This window comes from Peromyscus leucopus, chromosome 1, assembly GCF_004664715.2.
Source record: "Peromyscus leucopus breed LL Stock chromosome 1, UCI_PerLeu_2.1, whole genome shotgun sequence".
Lineage (NCBI taxonomy): Eukaryota > Metazoa > Chordata > Mammalia > Rodentia > Cricetidae > Peromyscus > Peromyscus leucopus.
Window position 1 is genome coordinate 44,334,967 of NC_051063.1, and position 26,571 is coordinate 44,361,537.

At 40.5% G+C, this 26,571-nt stretch overlaps 2 protein-coding genes across 4 annotated transcripts in view; one reads left to right on the forward strand and one right to left on the reverse strand.

The window, feature by feature from the left end:
• Positions 1–110, reverse strand: part of Cpeb3 (cytoplasmic polyadenylation element binding protein 3) — a 189,721-nt gene extending 189,611 nt beyond the window's left edge. The window contains exon 1 of the mRNA XM_037206527.1: positions 33–110. The gene's annotated coding sequence lies outside the window, so the exon portion shown is untranslated. The remainder of the gene's footprint in view (positions 1–32) is intronic.
• Marchf5 (membrane associated ring-CH-type finger 5) lies at positions 31–24,547 on the forward strand. Of its 3 annotated transcripts, XM_028882890.1 has the most exons (6): positions 31–395; positions 6,479–6,681; positions 13,935–14,065; positions 20,538–20,721; positions 20,850–21,016; positions 21,614–24,547. In XM_028882890.1, exons 1-6 carry the CDS (start codon positions 361–363, stop codon positions 21,728–21,730), a joined length of 837 nt encoding a protein of 278 aa, XP_028738723.1. In that variant the 5' UTR covers positions 31–360; the 3' UTR covers positions 21,731–24,547. The 3 variants fall into 3 exon arrangements, with proteins under 3 accessions (XP_028738723.1, XP_037062432.1, XP_037062433.1); XM_037206537.1 differs by lacking the exons at positions 31–395; positions 13,935–14,065 and having other exon boundaries at positions 6,595–6,681; positions 21,614–21,835; XM_037206538.1 differs by lacking the exons at positions 31–395; positions 6,479–6,681; positions 13,935–14,065 and adding an exon at positions 18,023–19,173 and having other exon boundaries at positions 21,614–21,835.
• Positions 24,548–26,571: the final 2,024 nt, after the last annotated feature.

The window sequence follows — 26,571 nt, forward strand, 5'->3', positions numbered from 1 at the left end:
ACCCCGGCGCGCACGGAGGCGGTGACTCTTACCTCACAGAGGTAGCTCCTCCGCCGGCAGCAGCTCGGCGCCCCGGCGGTCCATGGACCGGAACCCCGGGCGGACCGGCAGGAACCCGGGCCGCGACCGCCGCCTCCCGGCCCCAGGCTCCGCCTCCTCGCTCCCCGCCGCCCTCGGCGGAAGCCCGCCGGCAGCGCACCACCGCCGCGGGCCTCTGGGAGCCGCGCCGGGCGGCTGTGTGGCGGGGCCGCGGACGCCGCGGGACTGAGGCCTACTCCGCCGCCTCTCAGTGCTATTGTCCCCGGGCCTGGCCCTGAGCGGGGCTGCGGGCGAGGGCCGAGCTCGCCGGCTCCGCGGAAGATGCCGGACCAAGCCCTTCAACAGATGCTGGACAGGTAGGAGCCGCGGTGGGCTGGGAACCGCCGGCCTCCGTCCTGGGCCTGCCCATGCTGGCCTCGAGGCCCCGGGAGCGCGGATCCCGGCGTCCGCCAAGAGTTCAACTGCCCGGGGGGCCGGGAGAGGGGCTCCGAGTTTGGAGATGGCACGGAAGGGAAGACTGGGCGAGCGGCCTGCCTCGTAGACTTAGAAACTTAAAGGAGTGAGGTCGTCTGCGGCCGAAAGCCTGGTGTTGAGGTGAAGAGGCGCTATTGTTAACCCATAGAATTCATTTTTCCCCCCACCTCCTCCCTCGACTATGTTGTAAAGGGCTTGGCAGCGATGTCACTGGGAAGAACCAGATTATCTTTCTGGAGAATGATCCCTTGCACTTTTCAAGCCTCTCTCCACAATGCAAGGATAGGCATTCTTTTTTTAAAAGCCTGGGTTTCGTTTCTCCTTCCAACCCCCGTCGCATCCCCACCCCCAAGCCGTAAGGTCAGAATATCCACCAGGGAGCCTTAACGGTCACACTGGAGTAGAGGTTATGGAAAACAGCCACATGCATGCAACATTGAACACGTAGCACACTTGACGATCGCTGAGTTCCCAGAAACGTTTTGGCTAGTGCTGGGGGGACCAGTTGCCCATTCCTGGGGGTCTCTAAGCAGTAAAACTCTTTGCGAAGTCAACTGCACCGCCCTCTGCTGTTTAAATTCCAGCCAGTGAGTTTTTGGAGACTGCATCCACTTTTTCTCCTAGGCAGCTTCTTGCTCTTCTGACCAATTGTTCGAACTAATCCATGATGTTTGTGGTTGCTTGAAACTCTGAATAGACTGACTGGCCACCCTGTTCAGCAGGTGCTACTCTTTATGCAGAGTTAAGATCCAGCTTCTGAAGTTGTTAAATGAAGGGCCTCTCTTGACTGAGATTATAGCCACTAACTGCTTGGGTGGGAGGCGCACAGAGCTCCACCAGAGAAGGCAAGAAGTTACTCCTCGTATTTTATCCTACATCCTAGGGCAGGACCCGACCTGGTTCTTAGCAGGTGTTCTGTTGTTAGAACTGATGAACATGTTGGTTTCTCCAGCTGTTTAGGAGTCTGGTCGCTTATCAGGTTTTCCTTACGTTAGAGTTTATCATACTTGACTAGGTGTGGCATACTGAAGTATGCCCAGAGAGGTTACTGCCTGCCACATCGATTCCAGTTAAATGAGACTCCAGAAGGTGTTGCATAGTTGTTTACTCTGATGGCACTCACTTTCACTTTTATGTGGTGACTTTTGGAAAAACCCTGACGGCTAGATGTTGTCCTGGCTTTTCATACATTCTTTACAGATTCTCATAAAAGCCCGTGAGTGCTAGTGAAGAATTTACAGGAACTTGGGAATCCCACTGTCCTTTGCAGAAATGTATATATGGAACTTATTTTGCTCATTTTCCACTCCATTACCCGAGCTCATCCCCCTCCACTTCTGAACATTTTCCTCTCCAGTCCCCTCCTGTTTTCATGTCTGTGTGTTCCACTGAATTTAATTAGGATTGATTGCATAAGCATGGGTCTGGGTTATTTACAGGAGTGTGGGCAGGTTATCAGTGGCTACACCACTAAATTTACTCCCTCCTCGTCCAGCAGCCGATGTCCAAAGTTCCCTGGTGGGGCATGGGGTTTCATGAATCCCTCCCCTGTCAGTGATGCAATGTTGCTAGGCCCCATCTTGTGCAGGACTTTTACAGATGAGCACAGCTCCCTGTGGTTCATGAGTAGAGAAAGCCAGGCAACTGAATTTCACAGCACACCTGCTCATCACCCAGTTCTTAGATTCTTTCTGCCCCCTTCCAATTTTTGTTTTTGGAAGCTTGAAATTTTTCACTATAAAATAGTAGGAAAAGCAAACCTATACTTATATATAATTTATGAGGAAGACGACTGTACAACTCAATTCTTCCTGCTGCCACCAAACTCAGTTTATACAGTGCTGGGAATTGAAGCCACGGTTCCATTCTAGGTAAGCACTAATGCTGAACCACATTCCCATCTCTTAACACTGAAAACTATTCTGATATACATAGTCGTACTTAACTACTCAATAACTTAAGAGAACATAGGAAGTTCTAGATAGTATGCCCATATTTTGTTGCCAAAATATATATCCAGCTTGAAAGGAGACAAATATACTTAGAAAATTGCCTGTTGTGTTATGTATTTACACTAACAACATCCCAGCTACCCTATTTGCTTATATACTTAGCAGTTGCAATTTTGTGCAGAAATGTTAGTCATCCACAATAATGTGAATGTACTTTAATTGAATTGTACCTATAAAATGGTTAAAGCGTTAAGTTTATGATCTGGATGTTTTACCATGGTAACTTTTTTAATGAATCAGAATTGAAGTTTTTTTTTTTTTTTTTTAAGATTTTCTAATACTGGCTTCAGCATGGGAGTTAAGAGCAAAGAAATGAGCTGGGCAGTGATGGCACAAGCCTTTAATCCCAGCACTTGAGGGGCAGAGGCAGGCAGATCTCTGTGAGTTTGAGGCCAGCCTGGTCTACAGAGCAAGTTCCAGGACAGGTACCAAAACTACACAGAGAAGCCCTGTCTCGAACTCCACCCCACAACAACAACAAAAGCCAAGAAATGTTCAAGGAAAGAAATGTATATTTGAAAGTCTGGATGTGGGTTTCTCAGAGTCCCAGAGACTAAGTCATATCCAAGTATGGGAGAGTTGCCCATAGTTTAAAAAAAAAAAAAAAAAAAAAGCAAATTTACTTTGCATATGTGGAGGTCAGAGGTCAGCTCCCTTCTTTCACAAACTTGTGTCCCAGATACCTAGGTACTGTTACATTCTGAAGCATCTTGAAAAATCTTGCCAATTTTTCCCATTATAATTGAAAGTTTTAACTTGTGCATATTGAAGTCCATGTTCTACAAAGGTTGGGAATGCATCCATTTGTAGTATCTGACTATACAGTCAGCCTTCCCATGTTGCATATTAAGCCAGTTTGTTCTGATAGAAACCTGTTGTTGGGGGCTTTTTCTTTTTGGGGGGAGGGGTGGGCCTGCAACCCAGCTCCTAAATAAATCACATATGGAGACTTTTTCTTAATTATGAATGCCCAACCTTACCTTGGCTTAGTTTCTTGTCACCTTTCCTTAACTTATCCCGTCTACCTTTTGCCTCTGGGCTTTTCCTGTTCTCTTCTATAAATCTTACTCTGTTGCTGCTTGTGTAGCCGGGTGGCTGGTCCCGATGTCCTCCTCCTCTGGCTCCTCCTTTTCATCCCTCTTCCCAGATTTCTCCTATATATTCTCTTCTGCCTGCCAGCTCCACCCATCCTTTTTCCTGCCTTGCTATTCGCCAATTCTTTATTAGACCATCAGGTGTTTTAGACAGGCACAGTAACAGCAACACAGCTTCACAGAGTTAAATGCAACATAAAAGTAACACACCTTAAAATATTCTACTACAGAAACCAATTGTCTAAGTGAAAAACAACAATAAGTAACAAACTTTAATTAGAAGTTGTTCCGAACCACTTACACAAACTTTGGTGGAGGAAAGGGGGTTCTCTATGAGTTAAACCAGTATCAAATTTGTATAGAGAGCTGCGGATGTAGCTCAATTGGTAGGTTTGCCAAATACACACAAAGCCCGAATTCATCCCCAACCTAAGTGTAGTAGAGGCAAGCAGATCAAAAGTTCAAAGTTACCCTCAACTGTAGAGAGTGTTCAAGCTAACCTAGACGACATAAGATTGTCTCCTAAATAAATAATAAAAGAAAACGGGGTTTGGGAATTCAGTATAATTATGCAAGAAAAATTAGATTTAGGACCCAGGCTTGGTGGTACATGCCTCTAATCCTATCACTCAGGAGGTAGAAATGGTCCTCATCCACATAATAAGACCCTACCTTTAAAAAAAAAAAAAGTTTTTAAGAGACTGGGTCCTGCTGTACTGCCCAGAGTAGCCTCCAACTTCTTGGGCTTGTCTAACTTACCAAGTTGCTGAACTGCACATATTTGCCACTGTGTCCAATCAGAAAAATGTGTTTAAATTAGCTACTCAATAGAATTATTTAGTTAGTTAGAATGGCTATTCTGATACTGTGAAGCTTTGTGTTGGATTTAACACTTTCACTGTTGAATACTTTGTATACACTTATCACCAAGGGGAGGGGCGCTCCCAAGACAAAGCTAGAAAAACCGTGCCTGTTACCGGCATTCCGTCCTTCCTCAACCCCTAATATTTACCCTTCCTTGTGCTCCTTTCTGTGTGTTCTACTGTACCCACATTTCTTTACATATGGCTTGGGATAAAAAAAAGACACTCAGGGCTTTCAGGCCTTGTTTGACTGGGTGCATCAATGTATGAAATTTCTCTTATACAGTAGAGATCCCTTCTCCAAGGTTCTAGTTTCCTTGGCTTCAGTTTACTTAAGGTCAACAGCGTATATTATAGTCTAGGACATGACTATGAGGGTTCTGAAGAAATTCATTGAAATGTAGACTTTGGGCCTACTTCATTTTGCTACATGAATTTTAATGTAGGTTCTTTATAATTTATTTGTAAAAAAGGAATTATTTTAATTTAAACATAATAGGCTTGGAATTTCTATATTTTAAATATAACAAATATTTAATCCAGAAAAAGAAGTAATTCTACCTGTGATATTGGAAACATGTAGATCCAGATTTATCGTATTGCCATCCTAAAGTCATTTATCCCTGTGTCCTTTGTGCTTCTTCATTCCTTCTCCCCAGTGGTGGGGACTGAACCCAGGGCCCTGTGGATTTGCCATACCAATAATTTATAACCCTCCCTGTTGTTGGGTTTTGTTTTTACTCTTTGTTCTTTGGGGGGGCGGGGGAGGGGGCTCTTACCCAGCTCCCAAATAAGTACATGGAGTATTATCCTTACTTATAAATTCTCCAGCCTTAGCTTGGCTAATTTCTAGCCAGCTTTTCTTAAATTTTCAGTCTACCCTTTGCCTCTAGGCTTTTACAGTTTTCTCTTTCTGTGTATCTTTTCTTTACTTCTTACTCCATGACTTGCTGTGTGGCTGGCCCCTGATGTCCTCTCTCCTTCTTTTCTCGTCCCTCCCTCTCCTTTCTCTATTTATTCTCTCTGCCTGGCAGCCCTGCCTAGCCCTCTCCCATCTAGCTATTGGCTGTTCTGCTCTTTATTAGACCAATCAGGTGTTTTAGACAAGCACAGAAACACAGCTTCACAGAATTAAACAAATGCAACACATCTTTGCATCATTAAGCAGTCCACAGCATAAAAAAATGTAACACATCTTCAACTAATATTCTACAACACCTTCCCTCTCGGTCTGTGAGGTGCAATTGCTGTATCATTCAGGCTGGCCTGAATTCAGAATTTTCCTTTCTTTGCCTCCTTAGTGCTGGCTCTATATGTAGGAATCAGCAACTACACTCAACGCCTTGTCCTTAAAGTTGTTGCTGTTGAGTGGGACATGATGGTATGAGTCTGTAGTCCTAGCGCTTGGGATGTTTGAGGCATGAGAATTAGGAAATCAAGGCCAGTCTAGGCCATGTGAGGTACTATCTCAAAAAATACAGGAGACAGAAAAGAAGTTGTAATATTCCTTTCTCTTCCTAGAGCCATACTTTACCATGAAGGGTTTTCCTCGGTTGAAAATTGAATGGTCTGGTAATATGGCTCAAAAACATTCTGCCTAATGTGTTGTTTTAAGTCTTATGCAATTTCCTGACTTTGCCAGGAAGTGAGAGAACTATATATGAAATCACTAATACTTTATTTTTTTCTTAAGTTCATGAGGTCTTATAAAACCAAAGGCACTTGAAAACTATTTCAGTACTCTAGTTTACTAGTCAGGGAGAATTACTAAAAAGATGAATAAAAACAAAGTTCAGAAAATAGATTCTATAGTGGATGATTTTTAAAAAAGAAGAAAATGCTACACTAGGAATAGATTGGTTGTTTGGGCTCTGTATTCTTCTAATATAAGACACAAGTTCTACAATACCTCATAGTAATTCCATGCCATTAGCTAAAGGTTTCACGTGCAGGAGGCTGGAACCCTGGAGGTAAACGTTTCTCTCTTGATTTACAGAAGTTGCTGGGTGTGTTTTGCCACCGATGAAGATGATAGAACAGCTGAATGGGTGAGACCGTGCAGATGCAGAGGATCTACTAAGTGGGTTCACCAGGCTTGTCTACAGCGCTGGGTGGATGAGAAGCAGAGAGGAAACAGTACAGCCAGAGTGGCATGTCCTCAGTGCAATGCTGAATACCTAATAGTTTTTCCAAAGTTGGGTAAGGACTGTTTTAAGAACAAAGCACATGTTCTCTGAGATACCTATATATGGATGATTTCAAGCTTGCTTTTGTTTTTTGTTTGTTTGTTTGTTTTGTTTTTTTGTTTTTTTTTGTTTTTTGTTTTTTAGAGGCGAAGAGGTGGGTACTTGAGACAAGGTCTCACTCTGTACCCCAGGCTGGCTTGGAACTCATGATAGTTCCTCAGCCTCATCCTTTCTAAAGTGTTACCATTATAGCTATGAACCACAACACCCAACTCTCTGGTTGGTTGGTTGGTTGGTTGGTTGGTTGGTTGGTTGATTGGTTGGTTGATTTTTATGTGTATGAGTGTTTTGCCTGCATATATGTATGGGCTGTGTGCATGCCTGGTGCCCAAGGAGGCCACAAGAGGGCATTAGATCCTCTGAAGCTGAAGTTTGATGGTTAGAAGCCACCTAGTAACTGCTGAGAACTGATCCCAGTTCCTCTGCAAGAGCACTCAATGCTCTTTAATCTCCAGCCCCTCAGATTTATTTTTAAATGATTTCATATCTTTGCTTTTTGTGAATTTTCAATATTTTCCCTCTCTAAATGTCAAAGATTTATTTTGCTAACAGTTTACAGTATCCTTAGCAAGTCCCCAGACTTGTCTATTTGTATGTTGTTTTTTTTTAAGATTTATATAAATATTATGTATACAGTGTTCTGCCTATATGTATGCCTGTGGGCCAGAAGAGGGCATCATATCTCATTATAGATGGTTGTGAGCCACCATGTGGTTGCTGGGAATTGAACTCAGGACCTTTGGAAGAGCAGCCAGTGCTCTTAACCGCTGAGCCATCTCTCCAGCCCCCTATTTGTATGTTTTTATTTAAGAAGAAAAAGACTTCCAGCACTCAGGAGGCAGATCTGTATGAGTTCAAGATCAGGCTAGTCTACAAAGCAAGTTCCAGGACAGGCAAAGCTATTACACAGAGAAACCCTGTTTCAAACCACCCTCTTTGCCCCCTCAAAAAAAAAAAAGAAAAAAAGAAGAAAAAACTTTTATGCCTAACTATGGATATAAATGAACAAGTGAGACATGATATAAAGCTGGCTCAGGGCTGGAGACACAGCTTAGTCAGTAAAATGTTTGCCAGCAAGCGTGGGGCCCTGAGTTCAGTTCTCAGCACATGGAGCCCTGTGCTAGAGAAGCAGAAACAGGATTGTCCTGGGGCTCCTTGTCCAGCCAGTCGGTGTTAATTGATCAGGCCATGAGAGACCATGTCTCAGATGAGGTGGATAGTGTTTCTGAGGATTACACCTGAGATTGCATGCACATTAAAAAGGGAGGGGACTTAAAGAGCATCATTCTTTGGAGACAGTTGGTTTAAGAGAAAAAAACCAGTGGTGAGTGTTCTAATATTCCTTAATTGTTCTGTTAAGAAACAAAAGTAGGAAAATTAAAGTTTTGCTTTGGTTTTTGGCAATGCTAGGCACTGAACTCTGGGTCTTTCCCATGCTAGTCAGCTGTTCTGCCACTAAGTCAATAAAGTTAAGTTCATTTTGAGAATCCAGTTTATAGTGTTACATTTCAGGAAAACTACCCCTTTTTCTGGGTATTGCTGAACATGAAAATTACCAGTAGTCTTTGAAAATGGGACTAACCTGGAAAAAAGTATAACCCTTTTCATTTACAGCCATATGTTTCTGAGCTAGTATTGTTCTTGTTTGGAATTTATGCCTTGCTGTTCTTAAAAACATTTTTAATATTACCCTTACCTATAACCAGCTTGGCTTATGGACAGTCCAAAGGAAAGAGAGATTCTGGAGAAGAGTGGGTGGGTATCATGGAAAAAATTTAGAAATTATTAGATGCATTGTTCTTGGTAGGTGCTGTGCATACTATAGAAATGTAGATAATGAAGTGCTTTTCTAATACAAGAAAATGAGGTAGATATAGAAAATGTCTGCTTGTTTTCGTGTGTGAGAGGAAATGATAGCTTTGCATGAAAGGCAAGTAGTATAGTGAAGAAAATGAGTTCAAGGCCACCTTAAGCTACGTAGAATAATCAAGACTGGCCTGAGCTGTACAGTTAGACTGTCACAAAGGAAAAAAAATCACTTAAGGTGCTTTCATTGTAAGTGTAAAACAAGACTGTAAAACACTGTAAACATCAGTAGGCAAAGCAGGTGGGTATCTATAAATTCAAGGCTAACCTGGTCTACACAGTGAATTCCAGGATAGCTATGACTAAAAAAGTGGGGGGGGGGGGGAGAACTTAAAATAGGTGGGTGGACAGTTGGCTCAATGGTCAGGTGTGCTGCTGCTGTTGGCTGAAGAGAACCTGAGTTTGGGACGCAGAACCCACTGGACAACCCACAGCCACTTCTCACTTGAGCTCCAGAGGATTTTATACCCTCTTCTGACCTCTCAGGCACATTGCGCGCGCGCGCACACACACACACACACACACACACACACACACACACACACACAAATAAAAAATAAGTCTTTAAAAATCATCCAGCTTAGCCGGGCGGTGGTGGCGCACGCCTTTAATCCCAGCACTCGGGAGGCAGAGCCAGGTGGATCTCTGTGAGTTCGAGCCCAGCCTGGCTACCAAGTGAGTCCAGAAAGCGCAAAGCTACACAGAGAAACGCTGTCTCGAAAAACCAAAAAAAAAAAAAAAATCATCCAGCTTTAGGATGGAAATACAAGATTTAAAGGTGTGTGGCACCACACCCAGCTCCACCTGAATCTTAATCACAGCTATAGCAAAGTTACAGTTACACTGTCTTGAAACAAAGCTGGTTACTTCCTTTTGAGCAGCCTAATATGTTTACCCAAAAGTTTCAGCTTACTTTTCTTTGTCACTCAAATTTGAAATGCAAAAACTTGAATTTACCCAAAATATTAGGATAATTTCTGTCTTTATAAAAATCTTTATTGTGTAAGAGAATTCACAATAAAACTTTTTAATTACAGGCTTCTCTACTACCTTTTTAATTATTAGATTTCTAAAAGTTGTTGTTTATTCAAAGCTTCAATTGCCATTCATTGTATAAATATAATACTGTTGAAAGTGTATGTGGTTAGGCCCACCAGGCCATTGAAAATCCAGTTATGTGGACTGGGGAACTGGGAATGTAGCGTAGTGATGAAATACTTAGCATACATGAAGCCCTGGGTTTAATCATCAATCAGTGCTGAAAAACTAATAATGCCTTTCTAAAGTATTGAAACTTTTATGCCCTTCGTTAGTTTGTATCGAGCATTTATTTATGTTTTCTCTTCCTGTTAGGATGGGAGTTTTTAAGGGCTGAGATTTTTGTCTCCTCCCACACTCATAGCTCTTTGTGTTGTAGTCTGGTGCTGTATTCCTCAAATTATGATGCTGGGTCATGAGGCAACTGCACCCAGTTTCCTTATTGGCCCACTCAGTTGGGGATCATCATCCAGATGATTTCTGTGATTAAATTTTTTTAATGATTCCTTTTATTTATTTATTTATTTATTTATTTTTCTTATTTATTTACTATGTATACAGTATTCTGTCTGCAGGCCAGAAGAGGGCACCAGACCTCATTACCAATGGTTGGGAGCCACCACATGGTTGCTGGGAATTGAACTCAGGACCTCTGGAAGAGCAGCCAGTGCTCTTAACCTCTAAGCCATCTCTCCAGCCCTCCTTTTTATTTTTTATATGCATTGGTGTTTTGCCTGCATGTGTGTCTGTGTAAGGGTGTCAGATTCCCTGGAACTGGAGTTACAGACAGTTGTAAGCTGCCACATGAGTGCTGGCAATTGAACCAGGGTCTTCTGGAAGAGCAGCCAGTGCTCTTAACCACTGAGTCATCTCTCTAGGCCCTCAGTGATTGTTTTTAACAAAATATTTTCTTAGATACTCTTTAACTCATAGAAATATCTTCTCTGGCTGGCACTACATCATAATGGTATGTTTAATACTTAGTATTTATTCTTCCTTCCAAATATTAAAACTAATCTTGGACTAGTCTGTCTGGAAGTAATGAAATATTTAAGATAAAAGCCAAGATGAGAGTTTTGTCTGAAAAATCTAGAATAAGTACTTGAGCCCATTCCTTAATTTTACCAGGCATGTATTTTACATATAGCCCAAGGGACAGACACAAAATTTCTAAAAGAAAAAAAAGGATTATGGGGTTTTGTAACAAAAAAAAAATTCACACTGGATAGTTCCTCAAGAAAGTTTAGCATATTTTGGTATGATTTTCTGCAGTCTATTGGAAAAACAATTCAGACATCTGCGTTGTCATTCAGGATCTAATAAATAAAAATTGTGGGCTGCCTTTTAGGAATTATATTTTCATCCAAATATATGACTTTTATATGAATTATTTCACTTTAGTCCACTAGTAGGTAGTTTCAATTACTATGCATACCTCAAGAGAGAATTCAGTTAGACAAATACTTGAGAATCATAGGAATTTGGGATGCATCAGTAAATAAAATCAGAAGTTTTCATTTTTGGAGCCTGTGTTTTAATACAGGAATCAGCAGATCTCTTCTCTAAAGACCTATATAAATAAATATGTTTTAGACTTTGCATCTGGCCATATTCCAGTAAAACTTTAGTCACAAAGACAGATGGTTAGATTTGGCTATGGGGCTATGTTCTCCAACCATTGTTCTAGTAAATAGAAATAGATTTGATAAGTATGTTTTGTGATGAAAATGCTTTAGGAAAAAGATATAACAAAGTAAGTAAAAAGTACGATGTGGTATAGATTGGCAGAGGAAACTTTTATGAAAGTAAAGAAATCAGCAAAGGAAACTGAAAAGTGAGTGATAAGATATGTTCTGGAAATGCAAGAATCAACCATATGTTGGAAAGAAAATATGTTGTATGTAGCTGATAGGACAAGAGATTCGACCACTGAATTTAGTTATGTGGAGATTGTTAGTGATACCCATGACCAGCTTGGGTGGAATAGGTTTGTGGGAAAATGAGACAATTATGTGAGTATTTTATTCAGAGGAAGCAAGGAAATGGAGCAGCAGGACAGGAAGGGTCACATACTTTAGAGTGCTGGAGCACACCTTTAATCCCAGCAATGCGGGGTCAGGCAGGTAAGTCTGAGTTCAAGGCCAGCCTGAGCTACATAGTGAGGCCCTGCCTCAAAAAATAATCAGTAAATAAAAAGATTTTATGGGTTGGTGAAAAGATTCAGCCGATAAGGACACTTGCTCCAAGCCTGCCAATCTGAGTTTGATCCTTGGACCCACGTGGTAGAAGGAGAGAACCAATTCCTGGAGGTGTCCTCTGACTTCCTCAGAGCACCTGCCCACAACCCACATATACACACATCGTAATAAAAAAATAAGCTTATTTTTAAGATAAATGAAATAATGTTTGTCTGGTAGAAACAAGACATCAAGGAGGGGGAAATGATGGAGGAGAATAGGAAGAGAATTGCCAGAGCACCTTGAGTTAGTGAGGAGATACCATGTAGTTTACATGTAACTGATTGGTTCCCGTATGTCCAGTACTGATAATGCAGAGGAGAGACTTTATAGATTTTCTAGCTTTAGTTTTCTGATTACAGATTTATCAATCATGAGAAAATTCACAGGCAGAGCTTTTATTATGTACCCATGGTTTCTGGCTTCCAATGTCATCTCTCTTTACAGTGGCTGGCTCTAAAAGTTAGTGGGGAATTTTGATCAGGGGCTTTATAAGATTTTTCTTTCCTTGTTTGTTTAATTATTCTATTGTCAATTTTCTTTGTACAGTAATGGTTCCTGCTTTGTGTTTAACATTCTTTAGATTGTAGGACCCAAGAAAGCAAGTGATAGAACTCATACATAATAAAGTAACAGTTTGTATGTAGAGGTAGTCAACAAGTACAATTACTTAGCCAACAAGTTACATACACCTTTGGTTAAATGCAGAGGTTTAGTTCCTCAGTTTTGTTTTGAACAAATCTAAGACCTTTCCATTTCTCTGGAAAATTCTAGAGATAAATTAAATTGGACTTAATGGCAAGTAAAATACCTCCAAAATACGAAGCATATAATTGATAATTGGCACATGTAGCTGTTGGAATACCATAAACACTCGCTTCACAATCTTTTTTTTTTAAAGCTTGTTAGAAAATAATTTTTGGGGCTGGAGAGATGGCTCAGAGGTTAAGAGCATTGACTGCGCTTCAAGAGGTCCAGAATTCAATTCCTAGCAACCACATGGTGGTTCATAACCATCTAGAATGAGATCTGATGCCCTATTCTGGCCTGCAGGCACACATGCAGACATAACACTGTATCATAATAAATAAAATAAATCTTTAAATGTTTTTTCAACTAAATATAGTATTTAAAATTAAGTAAAATAAATTGACTTGTATAGCTATAAGAAAATAGCTGTAGAGCTAAAGAGATGACTCACTGGTTAAGAGTTCTTGCAGAAGACCTGGTTCAATTTCTAGCACCTACATAGAAGCTCACAGCCATATATAATTCTAGTTTCAGAGGACCCAACACCCTTTTCTGACCTCTGCAGGTACCAAGCATGTATATGCTACACAGGCATGCAGGCAGGCAAAAAAACCCTCATAAACATTAAATAAATCAATCTTTTAGAAAAAATAGCATGATTACCTTTATTCACTGTGCCAAGACACAATGACTAAAGTCAGAAATGTTATTATTATTTTTTTTTAAATCAGGTACTACAGGACTTAAAGGTTCCTAGGAACTATTGGGGGGGGGGGCTAAAATAGCCTTTTCACTCTGTGGTAGCCAGTGTGATTGAGATAGAAGTAAGGATTGTTTCCTTCATTGGAAGCAACTATATTTAAAGCTCTAATTACAGGATCAGTAATAAAAGTTTGAACAGCCTAGAATTCATTCATGCAAGTGATTGAGAAATTCTAAACTGTTCAAATCTGAATTCCCATCAGACTTATAGCAAATGGAAGCTGGAGAGATGGCTCAGTAGTTAAGAGCATGACGTTGCTTGCTCTTCTAGGGAACCCAAGTTTAGTTCCCAGCACCCTTGTCAAGTGGTTCAGAGGCACATGTAACTCCATCTCCAGGGGATCCGACACCTCTGGCATCCACAGGCATCCAACTATATGTGACACATGTGGGCGCATGTGCACACATGCACACATAAATAAAATCTAAAAATACCCACTTAACTATTTTTAGAACATCTCACTTCATACAAGTGTTTTAAACCTATGGAAAATATTGAAGAAGTCACTCTAAAAACACTTTGTGTTGATACTTTTCTCTCTTCATATTGTAGGTCCAGTCGTTTATGTCTTGGATCTTGCAGATAGACTGATCTCAAAAGCTTGCCCTTTTGCTGCAGCAGGAATAATGGTTGGATCTATCTATTGGACAGCTGTGACTTATGGAGCAGTGACAGTGATGCAGGTTCACCATTCTACTCTATTCAGTGATACTGCTTTTGATGGGAAGGGCTATTCAGTATTTGCTAGGAGTTTTTAAAATGCACTGTTTTAAATAAGTAATGATACTATCATGGTTCAAGAATAAGAAGTTATAGAAAAAGTTGAGATGGCTTAGTGGGTAGAGATGCTTGCCACAAAGCCTGATGAATCAAGTTCAATCCCTCAACCCCCACATGATAGAAAGGGAGAGAATTGATTCCCAAAAGAAGTTGTGCTTTGAACTCTACACAAGAGCTGTAGCATGACTCACCCCATACACACACACAGTAAACAGTGTTATGCAGAGTGGTCTAGTGAAAAGTTCTCCTCCTGTCCTTCATTTGCCTAGATCCCCCATCACCTCCCAGGTAGCCACTATAGCTAATTTCATATAGCAGCAGTCTCTTTTTCATAATGATTCTTGATCTTTTCACATAACTATAGAGATCTGCATAACATTCTGTGTATAAAAATACAGCAGTTTTTATTTTTAGATAGGTCTCAGTATTTGGTTTCAAGCAAGGTATGCATAAATGAAATACTAGAGAACACTTATATCATTATGTATGTAAATATGAATTGAATACAGAACTTCATAATCATTTTTAGTTCAGTAAAAGGGAAAAATCAGTTGCTATTATAAGAAAAATCTTGAACTGGTCCTTGAAAATTTTAAATAATTTGGATTTATAGACTGGAATTATTAATATAATATAAGCAAGGAAACACCAGTTGCAAATATGTAGTGTGTATTAACTGTTTAGAAACCATCTTTACATTTATTGCCTTGCTTGAAACATGTATTCCAGGAATGAGTGATTAGCTGGGACAGTAGATCAGTACTGTGTGATTTAAGAGTACTGGGAGGGCATCATTTATCTACGTAAACATGCATATATGAGTATGTAAGCAAAGTTTTCATGGTAAAAAAAAGATCCTATAAATGTAGATTGAAAGTCAGAAGTAAGACAAGAATATATGTTACTGCTGTTACTTAACATTGTTTTTGACATTCCATTATTATAACACTTCTATTTAGTTATTTTTATTTCTATACAGTGTCTTTAGAAGCAGTTATCTGGACATATTTGATAGAGAATATGCTTCAATAAACCAACAGTATTTAGTGGGTTTTTTTGAGGGGGGAGGGGATAGCACACTAGTTGATGTCAAGTCCAAAATTAACATTAGCAATATATGAATGGACAGGATATGTTACCCAGGCTTGCCTCCAGTTTGATTTGTAGCCCAAGGTTGATCTTGAATTTCTGAACTTTCTGCCTCTACCTTACCAAGTGGTAGTATTATAGCCTTATGCTGCTCTAATGGTTAATGTGGATTGTGGACTTAACAGGAACTAGTCACTAAAAATAGAAACCTCTGGGCACTTCTATGAGGGATTATCTAGATTAAGTTAATTGAGGTGGGAACATACACCCTCACTATGGGCAACACCATTCCATGAGGTGGGGTTCTGGACTGTATAAAAAGGAGAAAATGAGCTGGGGCCGCCTTGTACCCAGTTGCCTCAGACTCATTCAGACTCCTTTCCCATTATGCTGAGCTGTGTTCTCAACCCATCAGTTAGAGAAATCCTTAACATAACGATTGTCAGGTTTGACCATTTTCTTGGAAATGTCATCATTTGTGTGTGTGTGTGTGTCTGTGTGTGTGTGTCTGTGTGTGTCTGTGTGTGTCTGTCTGTCTGAATAAAATTTCATTGTTTATGTGTACCACATTTTCTTTATCCATATATCTGTTGATAGACATAAGGGTCTTTTGGGTATATCACCAAGAGTAGTGTAGTTTTTTTGAGGAACTTCCATGCTGACCTTTACGGTGTCTGCACCAGTTTATATTCTCACTAGCCAAGTATAAGGAGTCCTCTATTTCCACATCTTCCCTGGCCAGCCTTTATTGTTTCTCAGAGTTGGTCATCTGACTTACATAGGTTGGAATTTTAGAGCAGTTTTGGTTTGCATCTCTGATGTCTAATGATGTTGAACACCTTTTCAAATATTAATATATAGTAGTCATTTGTATTTCTTTGAGAACTATATTCAGTTCATTAGCCCATTTGGGGATTAGAAAAACTCCATTTACAATAGCTTAAAAAAATAGAATATTTAAAAATAAACCTAACTTTGGGATATTGAAGAAGACATTAAGGTCTAGAGAGATGGCTCAGTGGTGAATAATGCTGCTCTTTTAAAGGATCTGGGTTAAATTCCCAACACCCACTTGGTATCTCACAGCTGTCTGTAACTCTAGTTCCAGGGAGCCCAGCCCTCTTTTGTAGGCACCAGGGAAACATGTAGTGCACAGACACATGTTCAGGCAAACACCCATACACATAAAATATATATATAAACAAACGATGGAAAAAACTCCCTTATGCATGGATTGGCAGGATTAATATTACATAAATGTCTGTTGTACATGCCTTTAATCCCACCCCTAGCAGAGGCAGGTGGATATCTGAGTTTGAGGCCAACCTGGTCTACAGAGTAAGTTCCAGGACAGCCAGGGCTACAGAGAGAAACACTGTCTCAAAAAACAAAAGCAAGCAAACAAAAAAGTCTGTATTATCAAAACCAAACTCCAGAATCAACATAGTCTGTATCAAAATTCCAGTGTCTTCACTAAACTAGAAAAGGCAATCCTAAAAGTCATACACACTAAAATATTCTCATTAGCCAAAGCAATGCTAAGCAGAAAGAACAATGCTGCATATATCACTATACCTGGTCTCAGCCAGATACAGTGGTCTGTGCCTTTAATCTCATCATTCTGTGAGTTGCAGGCCAGCAAGGGTTACATGGTAAGACCCTATCTTAAAAGCAAACTGATCTCATACTTACTACAGAGCCCTAGTAACGATACTATGATACTAGCACAAAAACAGACATGTAGACCAACAGAATAGAATAAAAAACATAGGAGTTAATACACACAGCTACATCCACCTAATTTTCAACAAAAGTGTCAAAAACATGTATTGGTTTGGGTGTGATGTCCAGTGCCTATAACTGTTTGAGGAGTAGAGGCAGGAAGATCAAAGGTTTAAGATCAGCCTTAGCTACATAGTGAGTTTGAGACAGTAGCTTGGGATATATAAGACCATGTCTCAAAATGTAAACATGCATACATGGGAGGAGAAAAACCAAGCTCTTCAGTAAATAGTACTGGGTAAACAGGATATCCTCTTGAAGGAGAATGGAACTAAATCCATATCTGTACAAAAAAAACCAGTTCAGAATGAATCAAAGGCCTGAGAAAAACATAGGTAAAACTCTTAGAGGCATAGACAAGAATTTCCCCAGAAGGACTTTAGCAGCACAGGAAATGACAATCGGAATTACACTAAATTAAAACTTTTCTGACAGCAGAGGAAACAGTCACCACAGTGAAGATAGCCTTCAGTGTAACAAGTCTTTGTCTTGCCAACCAGCTCCCAAATAATGACATGGAGACTTGTTATTATGAAAGCTCAGCTTCTAACTTAGGCTAGTTCCTAACTAGTTCTTATAACTTAAATTAACCCATTCTATTACTCTACATGCTGCTATGTGGCTCATGGCTGTTACCTCTCCTCCTGCATGTCTTGCTTGTTCTCCATCTCCTGGCATCTCTCCTGTGTGCCTAGATTCCTCTTCCTACTTCTCTCTCTGCCTGGAAGTGCCACCTATACTTCCTGCCTAGCTATTGACCCTTCAGCTCTTTATTAAACCAATCACAGCAATGTATCTTCACACAGTGTACAAATATCCCATAACACTCAGAGTGAGAAAAGATTGCTACCTGTACATTAAACAAGAGACTCATGTCTAGAATATATAAAGAACTATAAAGATCAAATTTCACTTACATTTTTAGATTTTAAAAAATACTTTCATTTGTGTGTATATGCATTGTGTATTGGCCTATTCCGTGTGGAGGTCAGAGGACAACTCTTGGGAGTCAGTTCTCCTGTCACCTTGTGAATCCCGTGATCATGCTCAGGTCACTTAGGCCTCAGTGCAAGTACTTCTACTCACCCTCCACTTGCATTTTTTTATTGAAAAGAGCATTGTTAACTTCCCCAGCACTAGAATGAATGCCTCTTAAGCACTGATGCCTTTAACCCTAAAAACAATGTTGTGCCATAGATAAACTTAGTTTACTAATTTTTTTGTCCTGTTTTAGATAGCAAGGTTTCAACATTAGGTCCTGCCCCTAGTGTGAAAATCACCTCCATAAACGTTGAAATTGTTTGTTTGTTTTCTTTTTATTTGAGGCATGATCTTTTAAAGTCCTAAGTAGCAAATAGCTAGGAATTAACAGGGAATGTGCCTTGACACTTAAGCCTTACATGAGCAAAGCACTGTGACCACTGAACTACACCCTCAGCTGCTAGCTGTGTTTTTTAGGCTATCTTTTGAAGGCTAGTCTCACTCCTTGATTGGCTGTGCTCACCTAAAAGAAAGTGCAGGACGCAAACATCTTCTAGAGGACAAATAGGATCTAAAATTATCCCAGTCCAAGAGCTCACTGACAAGTTGAGTAAGAGGAATAGAAGTAAATGAGAGATGCCCCACCCTACATGCTGGTGCATTTCTCTCCTCCCACTCCCCACCCAAAAAATACTTTACAGTCTAAGTTCTTTATTCTTGTCTACAAAGCTATGAATTCACAGAGAATGGACTCCAGCATCTCAGGCTCCTTTCCATTAGTTCTCACAAAGTGTGCTTGCCTGGGTTGCACAGGTTGGTGTTGAGCTGAAGCCAGGTGCCTTTCTCTCTCTGATTGTTTTCCTTCACCTGTTTCAGGAAGGTGTCTCAGCTCTTAGGAGTATTTAATATGCTCGGTGCACACAGTGGTTCTCTTGGCAAGCATCTTTCCCTTAACTTGCTTGTTTACAGTGATTCCCACAGCATGCTAAGTGATGTTGTGAACTTCCAGTTTTGACTTGGTAACATTTAATGGGGCGTTCCTTTTTGAACAGTGCCCATTTCCTTGATGTCTGCAGTGCCACCCTTCCTGTGATTCACATGTTATGTGGCCAGAGGAACTCCTTCATGCTTCCTAAACGGTCTAGAGAACATCCAGCAGGTGCCTTTCATCTTTCCCAATTACTGAAAAATGGTTGCTACACTGAAAAGCAGTGTGTGCCTTTAATCCCAGCACTTGAGAGGCAGAAGCAAGTGGATCTCGTGGAATTTGAGGCCATCCTGGTCTACATAGTGGGTTTCAGGCCAGCCAGAGTTACACAGTGAGACCCTGTCTCAAAAAATTAAATAACAAGCCAGGCAGTGGTAGTGCACACCTTTAACCCCGGCACTAGGGAGACAGAGGCAGGCAGTTCTAGGAGTTCTAGGCCAACCTGGTGAAACATGTCTCAAAATAAAAACAAACAAAATAACCCAAACGAGCAAACATCTCAAATACTACAAAAAAGGGAATCAGGCCGGGCAGTGGTGGTACACGACTTTAATCCCAGCACTCAGGAGGCAGAGCCAGACGGTTCTCTGTGAGTTCAAGGCCAGCCTGGTCTACAAAGCGAGATCCAGGACAGACACCAAAACTACACAGAAACCCTGTCTCAAAAAAAAAAAAAAAAAAAAAAAAAAAAAAAAATTACAACAAAATTTGTATGTCCCTTCACAACTCTATTGAGATATGCAGTCAGCCATATTTGTAAAGTTATTTTATTTCATCATAAAATGGAATCGCTTGGAAATTTTATCCACAGCTCCTCTTGGATAGATCAGGATTATTTTGAGACAGGGTCTCACTATGTAACCCTGGCTAACATAGAGCTATGTAGACCCACCTGATCTAAAAGTCACAGAGATCTACCTGCCTCTGTGTTCCAAGTACTGGGATTAAAGGTATACACTGCCTCACTCAGCTGTGGGTGATCTTTCTTTTTCTTTTTTTATTTTTTGATGTTTGAGATTTATTTTTATACATATATATGCTAGTCTATTGGAGTGTATATGCACCACTTGTGTGTAGATCCAGGGGCCAGAATAGCTTATCAGATCCCTGGAACTGGAGTTACAAGTGGTTGTGAGCTGTCATTTGGGAGCTGGGACTCAAACCTGGGTCCACCACAAGAGCAGCAAGTATTCTTAACCACTGAGCCATCTAGTCCCAGTATTATTTCTCACAAACAAATCAAGGATAATTGCTTTCAGGCTTTTTTTTTTTTTTCAACTTTTGCTTCTGTGCTTTGAAAATATTTCTTACAAAATGAACTGAATATGTATCACTTAAATATGTGCCACTGTGGCCTGGCAGTGGTGGTGCACACCTTTAATCCCAGCACTCAGGAGGCAGAAGCAGGTGGATCTCTGAGTTCGAGGACAGCTAGGGCTACACAGAGAAACCTTGTCTTGAAAACAGCCAAATAAACAAATATGTACCACTGCTTTGGATAAGAAAATAACTAGGAAATACCATCTGCTTCACAGGTCGTAGGCCATAAGGAAGGGCTGGATGTTATGGAGCGAGCTGACCCTTTATTCCTTTTGATTGGACTCCCTACTATTCCTGTCATGCTGATACTGGGCAAAATGATTCGCTGGGAGGACTATGTGCTCAGACTATGGCGCAAATACTCAAATAAACTGCAAATCTTGAACAGTATATTTCCAGGTAAGGTCCTGAATTGTGCTGAATTGTGGCTATATAAAGTACATGTTAAATTGAATCACCACATGGTTTGTTTGTTTGTAAGCTATTCTTAAGATTTAGTACTAACATGATCCTTTCCCCCCTTCTAGGGATTGGTTGTCCTGTTCCTCGAATTCCAGCTGAAGCTAATCCTTTAGCTGATCATGTTTCTGCTACCCGAATTTTGTGTGGAGCCCTTGTCTTTCCTACTATTGCGACAATAGTTGGTAAACTGATGTTCAGTAGTGTTAACTCAAATTTACAAAGGACAATCTTGGTAAGATGGATTTAATATTACTTATCTCAAGCAGCATAGAGAAGAGAGTGAACTGTATTTGTTTTTAAAGGGAGAGATAGGTTCTGTAGGGCTCTGTGTAGTTCCCCTGCCTTGTCTCTTCGTTAACCCCGCTGTCGTCCTAGCTTGAGGGAAATGAAAAGGGAGGTCCTACTGCTGCCAGTCTGGCCTCTGGACCCTTCCTGTGGGCGCCTTCTCTTCCGGAATATGCTCCGGGCTCAATCCCCAGTACCAGCATCGTACATAAACAGATGAAGCTGGCTCGTGCTGTTTCCTGTCATCCCACTCGCCCTCTGTGGTCACAGTCCACATGGGGCTCTGGATTCTCCTTCCTGTCAGAATGTAGAGCTCCCTGGGAAGAAAGCACACTAGACACCAGGTGAAGGCAGCTCTTCCTCTGCCACCCAAAGTGTCTGCCTCTTTCCTGATCTTACCCCATAGATAAGAGAATGTTGCCCTGGGAGTCACCAGGACTTATTTGGCGTCAAAGCCTGTATCTCTCATGATCTGTGTGAAGTTCTTTTTCTTGTTTCTCTAAGCCTGCATTACAAAAGAAATTAATTTCCCTTTTTATTTTAGGGTGGAATTGCTTTTGTTGCCATAAAAGGAGCATTTAAAGTTTACTTCAAACAGCAGCAATATTTACGTCAGGCACACCGCAAAATCCTAAATTATCCAGAGCAAGAAGAAGCATAAAACTGACTTGTGGTTGTTCTAAGGCCTCTCATCCGAACAAGTCTGCTGTGTCGTTCTGACTCCTCATTAATGCACTAGTGGAGACTTGTGACAAGCTACTGCTCCTATATTTTTAAGAAATATAATAAAGCACGCAAGGCAGGGGATCCTCTCAATAATCACAGAACCTAAGGATACGATTCAACCTGATTGTTTGTATGTACTGCTTTGACAGCCATCGGCTAAACCATTATCTTAGCATGGTAAACCTGGGTTTGTTCATATTTTTCCAGACAAAAATGTAAAGATAAAACTGTACAAATATTAAAAATGGACATGCTGTTTTATTCTGATGCCTCTTTTGTATATACTCATGTTCAGTGTTTTCTTAGAAACAGCAACTCAATGAAGGTACTGTGAGGACTTTTCTCACTAGCATAATTTGATTACATGCTAAACAGGAGCCTGTGTTAATATGAGGAAATGTAAATTAGTTCTGAATAAATAACAAACCAAAAAAATGTATGTAAGCATTGAAATGACCATCTGAACAATAGGGATTCTGTTGCCTTTTCCTTAATCCGTGTGACATCTCAGATGTTGTAGGATCAGTCTCCAGGGCTTCCAGATCACTTTTTCACTATTAAACCTTATTTATACAATGTTGACATCTCATAGTTCATAATGTAATTTTGATCCATGTAGTCGTCGTCGTATGTGTTTGTCTTTGTGTGTATCTGGGGGGTTGTTCAGCAAAGGTGGGCGGGAGGGAAGGAGAGGATAGAGGTAGGAGAAATGAGGTAGAAGACCCTTTATCACTTCATGTTTTTAAATTCGTATTTCTGGAACTTGGAGCTGCCAGTCAGTAATTTAAATAGAGAACAACTTGCAAAAAAAATGATAATAAAATTACTGTTTTTTCATCAATTCAGTTATTCAGATATTTGTTAATCGCCTCCCATTTTCAGCCACTGCAGGATGCTGTGGGCTAGAGTGGTGGACAGGACAAGCTTGGTCCCAGCTCTGACAGAACTCTAATAGAACAAGAGTGAGTGGACCAAAGTGTGGTACTGAGCCTATTGTGACTCTTAGTCGGTGACGTGATCATGAAAACAAGTCTTTAATGAACATCAAGGTGTTTGGTTTTGGCTACATCCATTTATAGAATAACCAATACTGATGTTTTTAGGGTGTTTTGTTTTTGAGTCTGAGTCTTTTACATAGTCTGGCCTCAAACTTCCTATGTATGTAAAGATGACCTTTGAACTCCTGGTCCTCCCAATAACAGGCAAGCACCATCATGCCTGCTGTTTTTTATGTGATTGAACCCAGGGCCTTCTGCATGCTAGGTAAACACTACCAATTGAGCTACGTCACCAGCCCTCTTTTTAGATTCTAATTGTCACATTAAGGGGCTTAGCTCCTTAATAGTCTTTGCTTAACTAGTTATATATTCATTGTTCAAAAGCAGTTATTTAGGTCATGTTTAATAGTGACCATTTTAATGTTCAGCAATCTGAATGTTCTTTCAGTTATTTTCATTGATTAAAATGAAAATTTGAAAGTTCAAAAAGTACTGTTCACAGTATATGATGCATGATAATAAATGGTCCCCCTTACCGAGAAATGGATACTTTAGGAGTATAAGAAATATAGATTGAGCTATGTTAGATTGTAAATAAAACATAATTTTAGTAAAGACTGGTATCTTTCTATAGGTTGGAGATCTCAGTTTTGAGTTTTATGGTGTCTGTGTGAATGACTGTTGAACATCCAGAGTTGTAATTATGTAGGGTATAAGGGACAATTTGACTGAATGAACCCTAACACTGATGTTTTGAAGAAAAAATATGAACTCTGATTATATATAAAAATAACTTAGATATCTAGCTGTAATTATGAAATATATTGGCTTCAATAATTCCCAGTGTGAAAAGATAGAGATTTCCTTGATAATTTTGTTAAACTGAGCAGCATTTACACAGTTGTGCAAGCACTCAGTTCCCTGTGACTACTTCACTGTCCAAGGTGGGTTTGATGGGCATCAAGGCCCATGAAGACCAAGGAGACAACTCTAAGCCCTTGAGAGCAGGAGGTAGTTTGGAGAGCTGTGGGGAAGGAACCACAAGTGCCTGCGGACCAGAGGGAATGCTAGCCTGGATCTGAAGAGTTCCAAATCTAAAGAGCCTTATTCCAAGAAAACGCCCCATGCCAGTCCTCCCTGGACGGGGCCACCCAAGCACAAAGCGACAAAGAACATGGGCAGACTTGAAGCTGGGTAGGGCTTTAAGGTCCTAGTTCCAAGTTTTCATAACTGTAGTGTATAACCTTGGCAAAGTGGCTGTTTGACCACAGTTACCTTCATCTCTAAAATGCAAGTCACACTTAGACAATTCTAGGATTAGCTGAGAAAAGACAGAGGTGCTTTAGGCCTCAATAGCTCCAAAAAGGGGTTACTCTGCACTCTAGAACAGGACCGTAATAAAAAGGGTAGTAGAGAAGAGAGATAGTAGAGACTTTGGGAATATGTAAGTATACTGTTCTCCAATTTATTTTCATATTGTTTTTCTGTTATTTCTAGAAATGTCAATGTTTTAAACCTCTTTTTATAAAATTCAATGATTAGTAAAATTCTATTGTAGAAGTTAACTCCATCTAAGTGGCTGAAAATATTGTTCATTACGTACTTATCAAGTGATTGAAGAATATATAATGAAATTCAGTGACTTCATTAGTCACTGCCTTGCTAATTCTGCTGTAATTTTTTTTAATATCTTGTTTTTAATATAGAAAACTCAGTACTGGCTGGATTAAGTTGAATAAAGAATTTTTATGCTCTCTAGGTGTACTTTGTCTGTTGAACCAACCATAAAATTAATTCTGTACCTACATAACTTTCTTGAAGTTACAGTTACCAAGATCTTCAAGAGATTTACTATAAAACTAATCTAAAGTTTTGTTATTTTTTTTTTAGTTTTAAATATTTTTATTTTTATTTTTAATTACATGCATCTTTGGGTGGATATGTGCACATTGAATGCAAAGTCCATAGAGCCCAGAAAAGGGCACCAGATCCCCTAGAGCTGAAGTTACAGGTAGTTGAGAACTGAACCTGGGTCCTCTAGCGGCGCACACCTTTAATCCCAGCACTTGGGAGGCGGAGACAGGCGGATCTCGGTGGTACAAGCCCAGCCTGGTCTACAGCGTGAGATCTAGGACAGCTTGTATGTGTGGTCGTGTACATGTTATGACTGATATGGAGGTCAGAAGACAACTTTTAAACCAGTTCCTCCTTCTACCATGTGGGTCTTGGGGATTGATCTCAGGGCATCAGATGTGTGAAAGCCAACTCACCAGCTGTGAAGTTTTAAACTAGCTTGCCCAGTGCAGAAAGTTGTTCAACCCTGGCTCATGCATAAACCAGTTGTAATCCCAGCCTCAGAGGCAGGGATTAATTCAGCATTATCCTTGGCTATATAGCCAGTTTGTGGCTAAGACCCTAACTTAGGAAAAATAAAAAGTACAATTAAGCTTACCTAATTTCAAAATATATTCTTTTTTTTTTTTTTTTTGGTTTTTCGAGACAGGGTTTCTCTGTGTAGCTTTGCGCCTTTCCTGGAGCTCACTTGGTAGCCCAGGCTGGCCTCGAACTCACAGAGATCCGCCTGGCTCTGCCTCCCAAGTGCTGGGATTAAAGGCGTGTGCCACCTATGCCCGGCCGCAAAATATATTTTAATGATGTATTCCTTCCTGTCACCCTTAGAGTCCCCTGAACTTAGTATATGAGACCTGCTTCCCCTGAAATACTAGGAACTTTATTTTTTTTTTTTTTATTTTGGATTTTTAAAAGAGTTTTACATAGCCCAGACTGGTACCAAACTTGCTGTGTATCTGAGGCTGACCTTGAGTCTTCATTCCCTACCTCTGCTTCCCAAAGGCTGTGATTATAGGCATGTGCCACCATAACCAGCTTGAAATGCTAGGACCGAGTGTTTCTGACGGAGGGGCTGGAGAGAAGGCTCTGTGATTCCATTCCCAACACCCACATGGTGGTTCACAACTGTGTCTCGAGTTCTAGGGGGTCTGATGCCCTCTTCTGGCCTCTGCAGGTACCAGGCATACATGTGGTACCAGACATACAGGCAGAGAAAACACTCATACACATAAAAATAAGTCTTAAAAATAAAATTTTAAAACATTTCTGGTGTAGGATAGAATATTCTAAATTGAATAAGCCAAAGGCACTTGAATCTTAACAATTAATCATGTTGGTTTTCAGTCACTATTGCCCATGTCTGATATACAGACTAGTCAGGGAAGCAGTTGGCTGGCCTTGGATGATTGTTCTAGCTGATAGATGTGGGTTGAGTTCCCTCCTAGACCCTGTTTCTTCATGGATAAAATGCAAACTGTATCACCTGTTTATCTCCTGGGTTATTATGAGGATTAAGTGAAGTGACTTTCTATAACAAAGTTTGGTATATAAGAGAATGTGCAAATAGTGAAAACTTGTCCATAAACTCACCTTGGGCCGCTGCCTCCTGGCTGCCTGCCTTACTGAACACAGGAGGAGGGCTTGCATCTGAATCTGATGGAAGCCTTAAGGATCAGCAGTAGGCTAGACTGTAGCTGGAGAATTTCTCTCCTGCTCTCGCCAAGTCCTGCCAGTCCCAGAGCCCACTTATAAAATAAACACACAGACTCTTATATTATTTAGACTGCTCGGCCATTAGCTCAGGCCTACCATTGTCTGGCTCTTACTCTCATACTAAGCCCATTTCTGTTCATCTATATGTTGCCACGTGTTCCATGGCTCTACCTGCTGCCTCTACATGATGCTCCCTGATTGGCAGCTGGTGTCT

Bases quoted from the DNA above. Each gene is read 5' to 3' on its own strand.
- Marchf5 (XM_028882890.1), top strand. From the start codon at position 361: ATGCCGGACCAAGCCCTTCAACAGATGCTGGACAG. The intron at 6,682-13,934 runs GTAAGGACTGTT...TTCATATTGTAG, and splicing joins AATAGTTTTTCCAAAGTTGG to GTCCAGTCGTTTATGTCTTG. The intron at 20,722-20,849 runs GTAAGGTCCTGA...CCCCCCTTCTAG, and splicing joins CTTGAACAGTATATTTCCAG to GGATTGGTTGTCCTGTTCCT.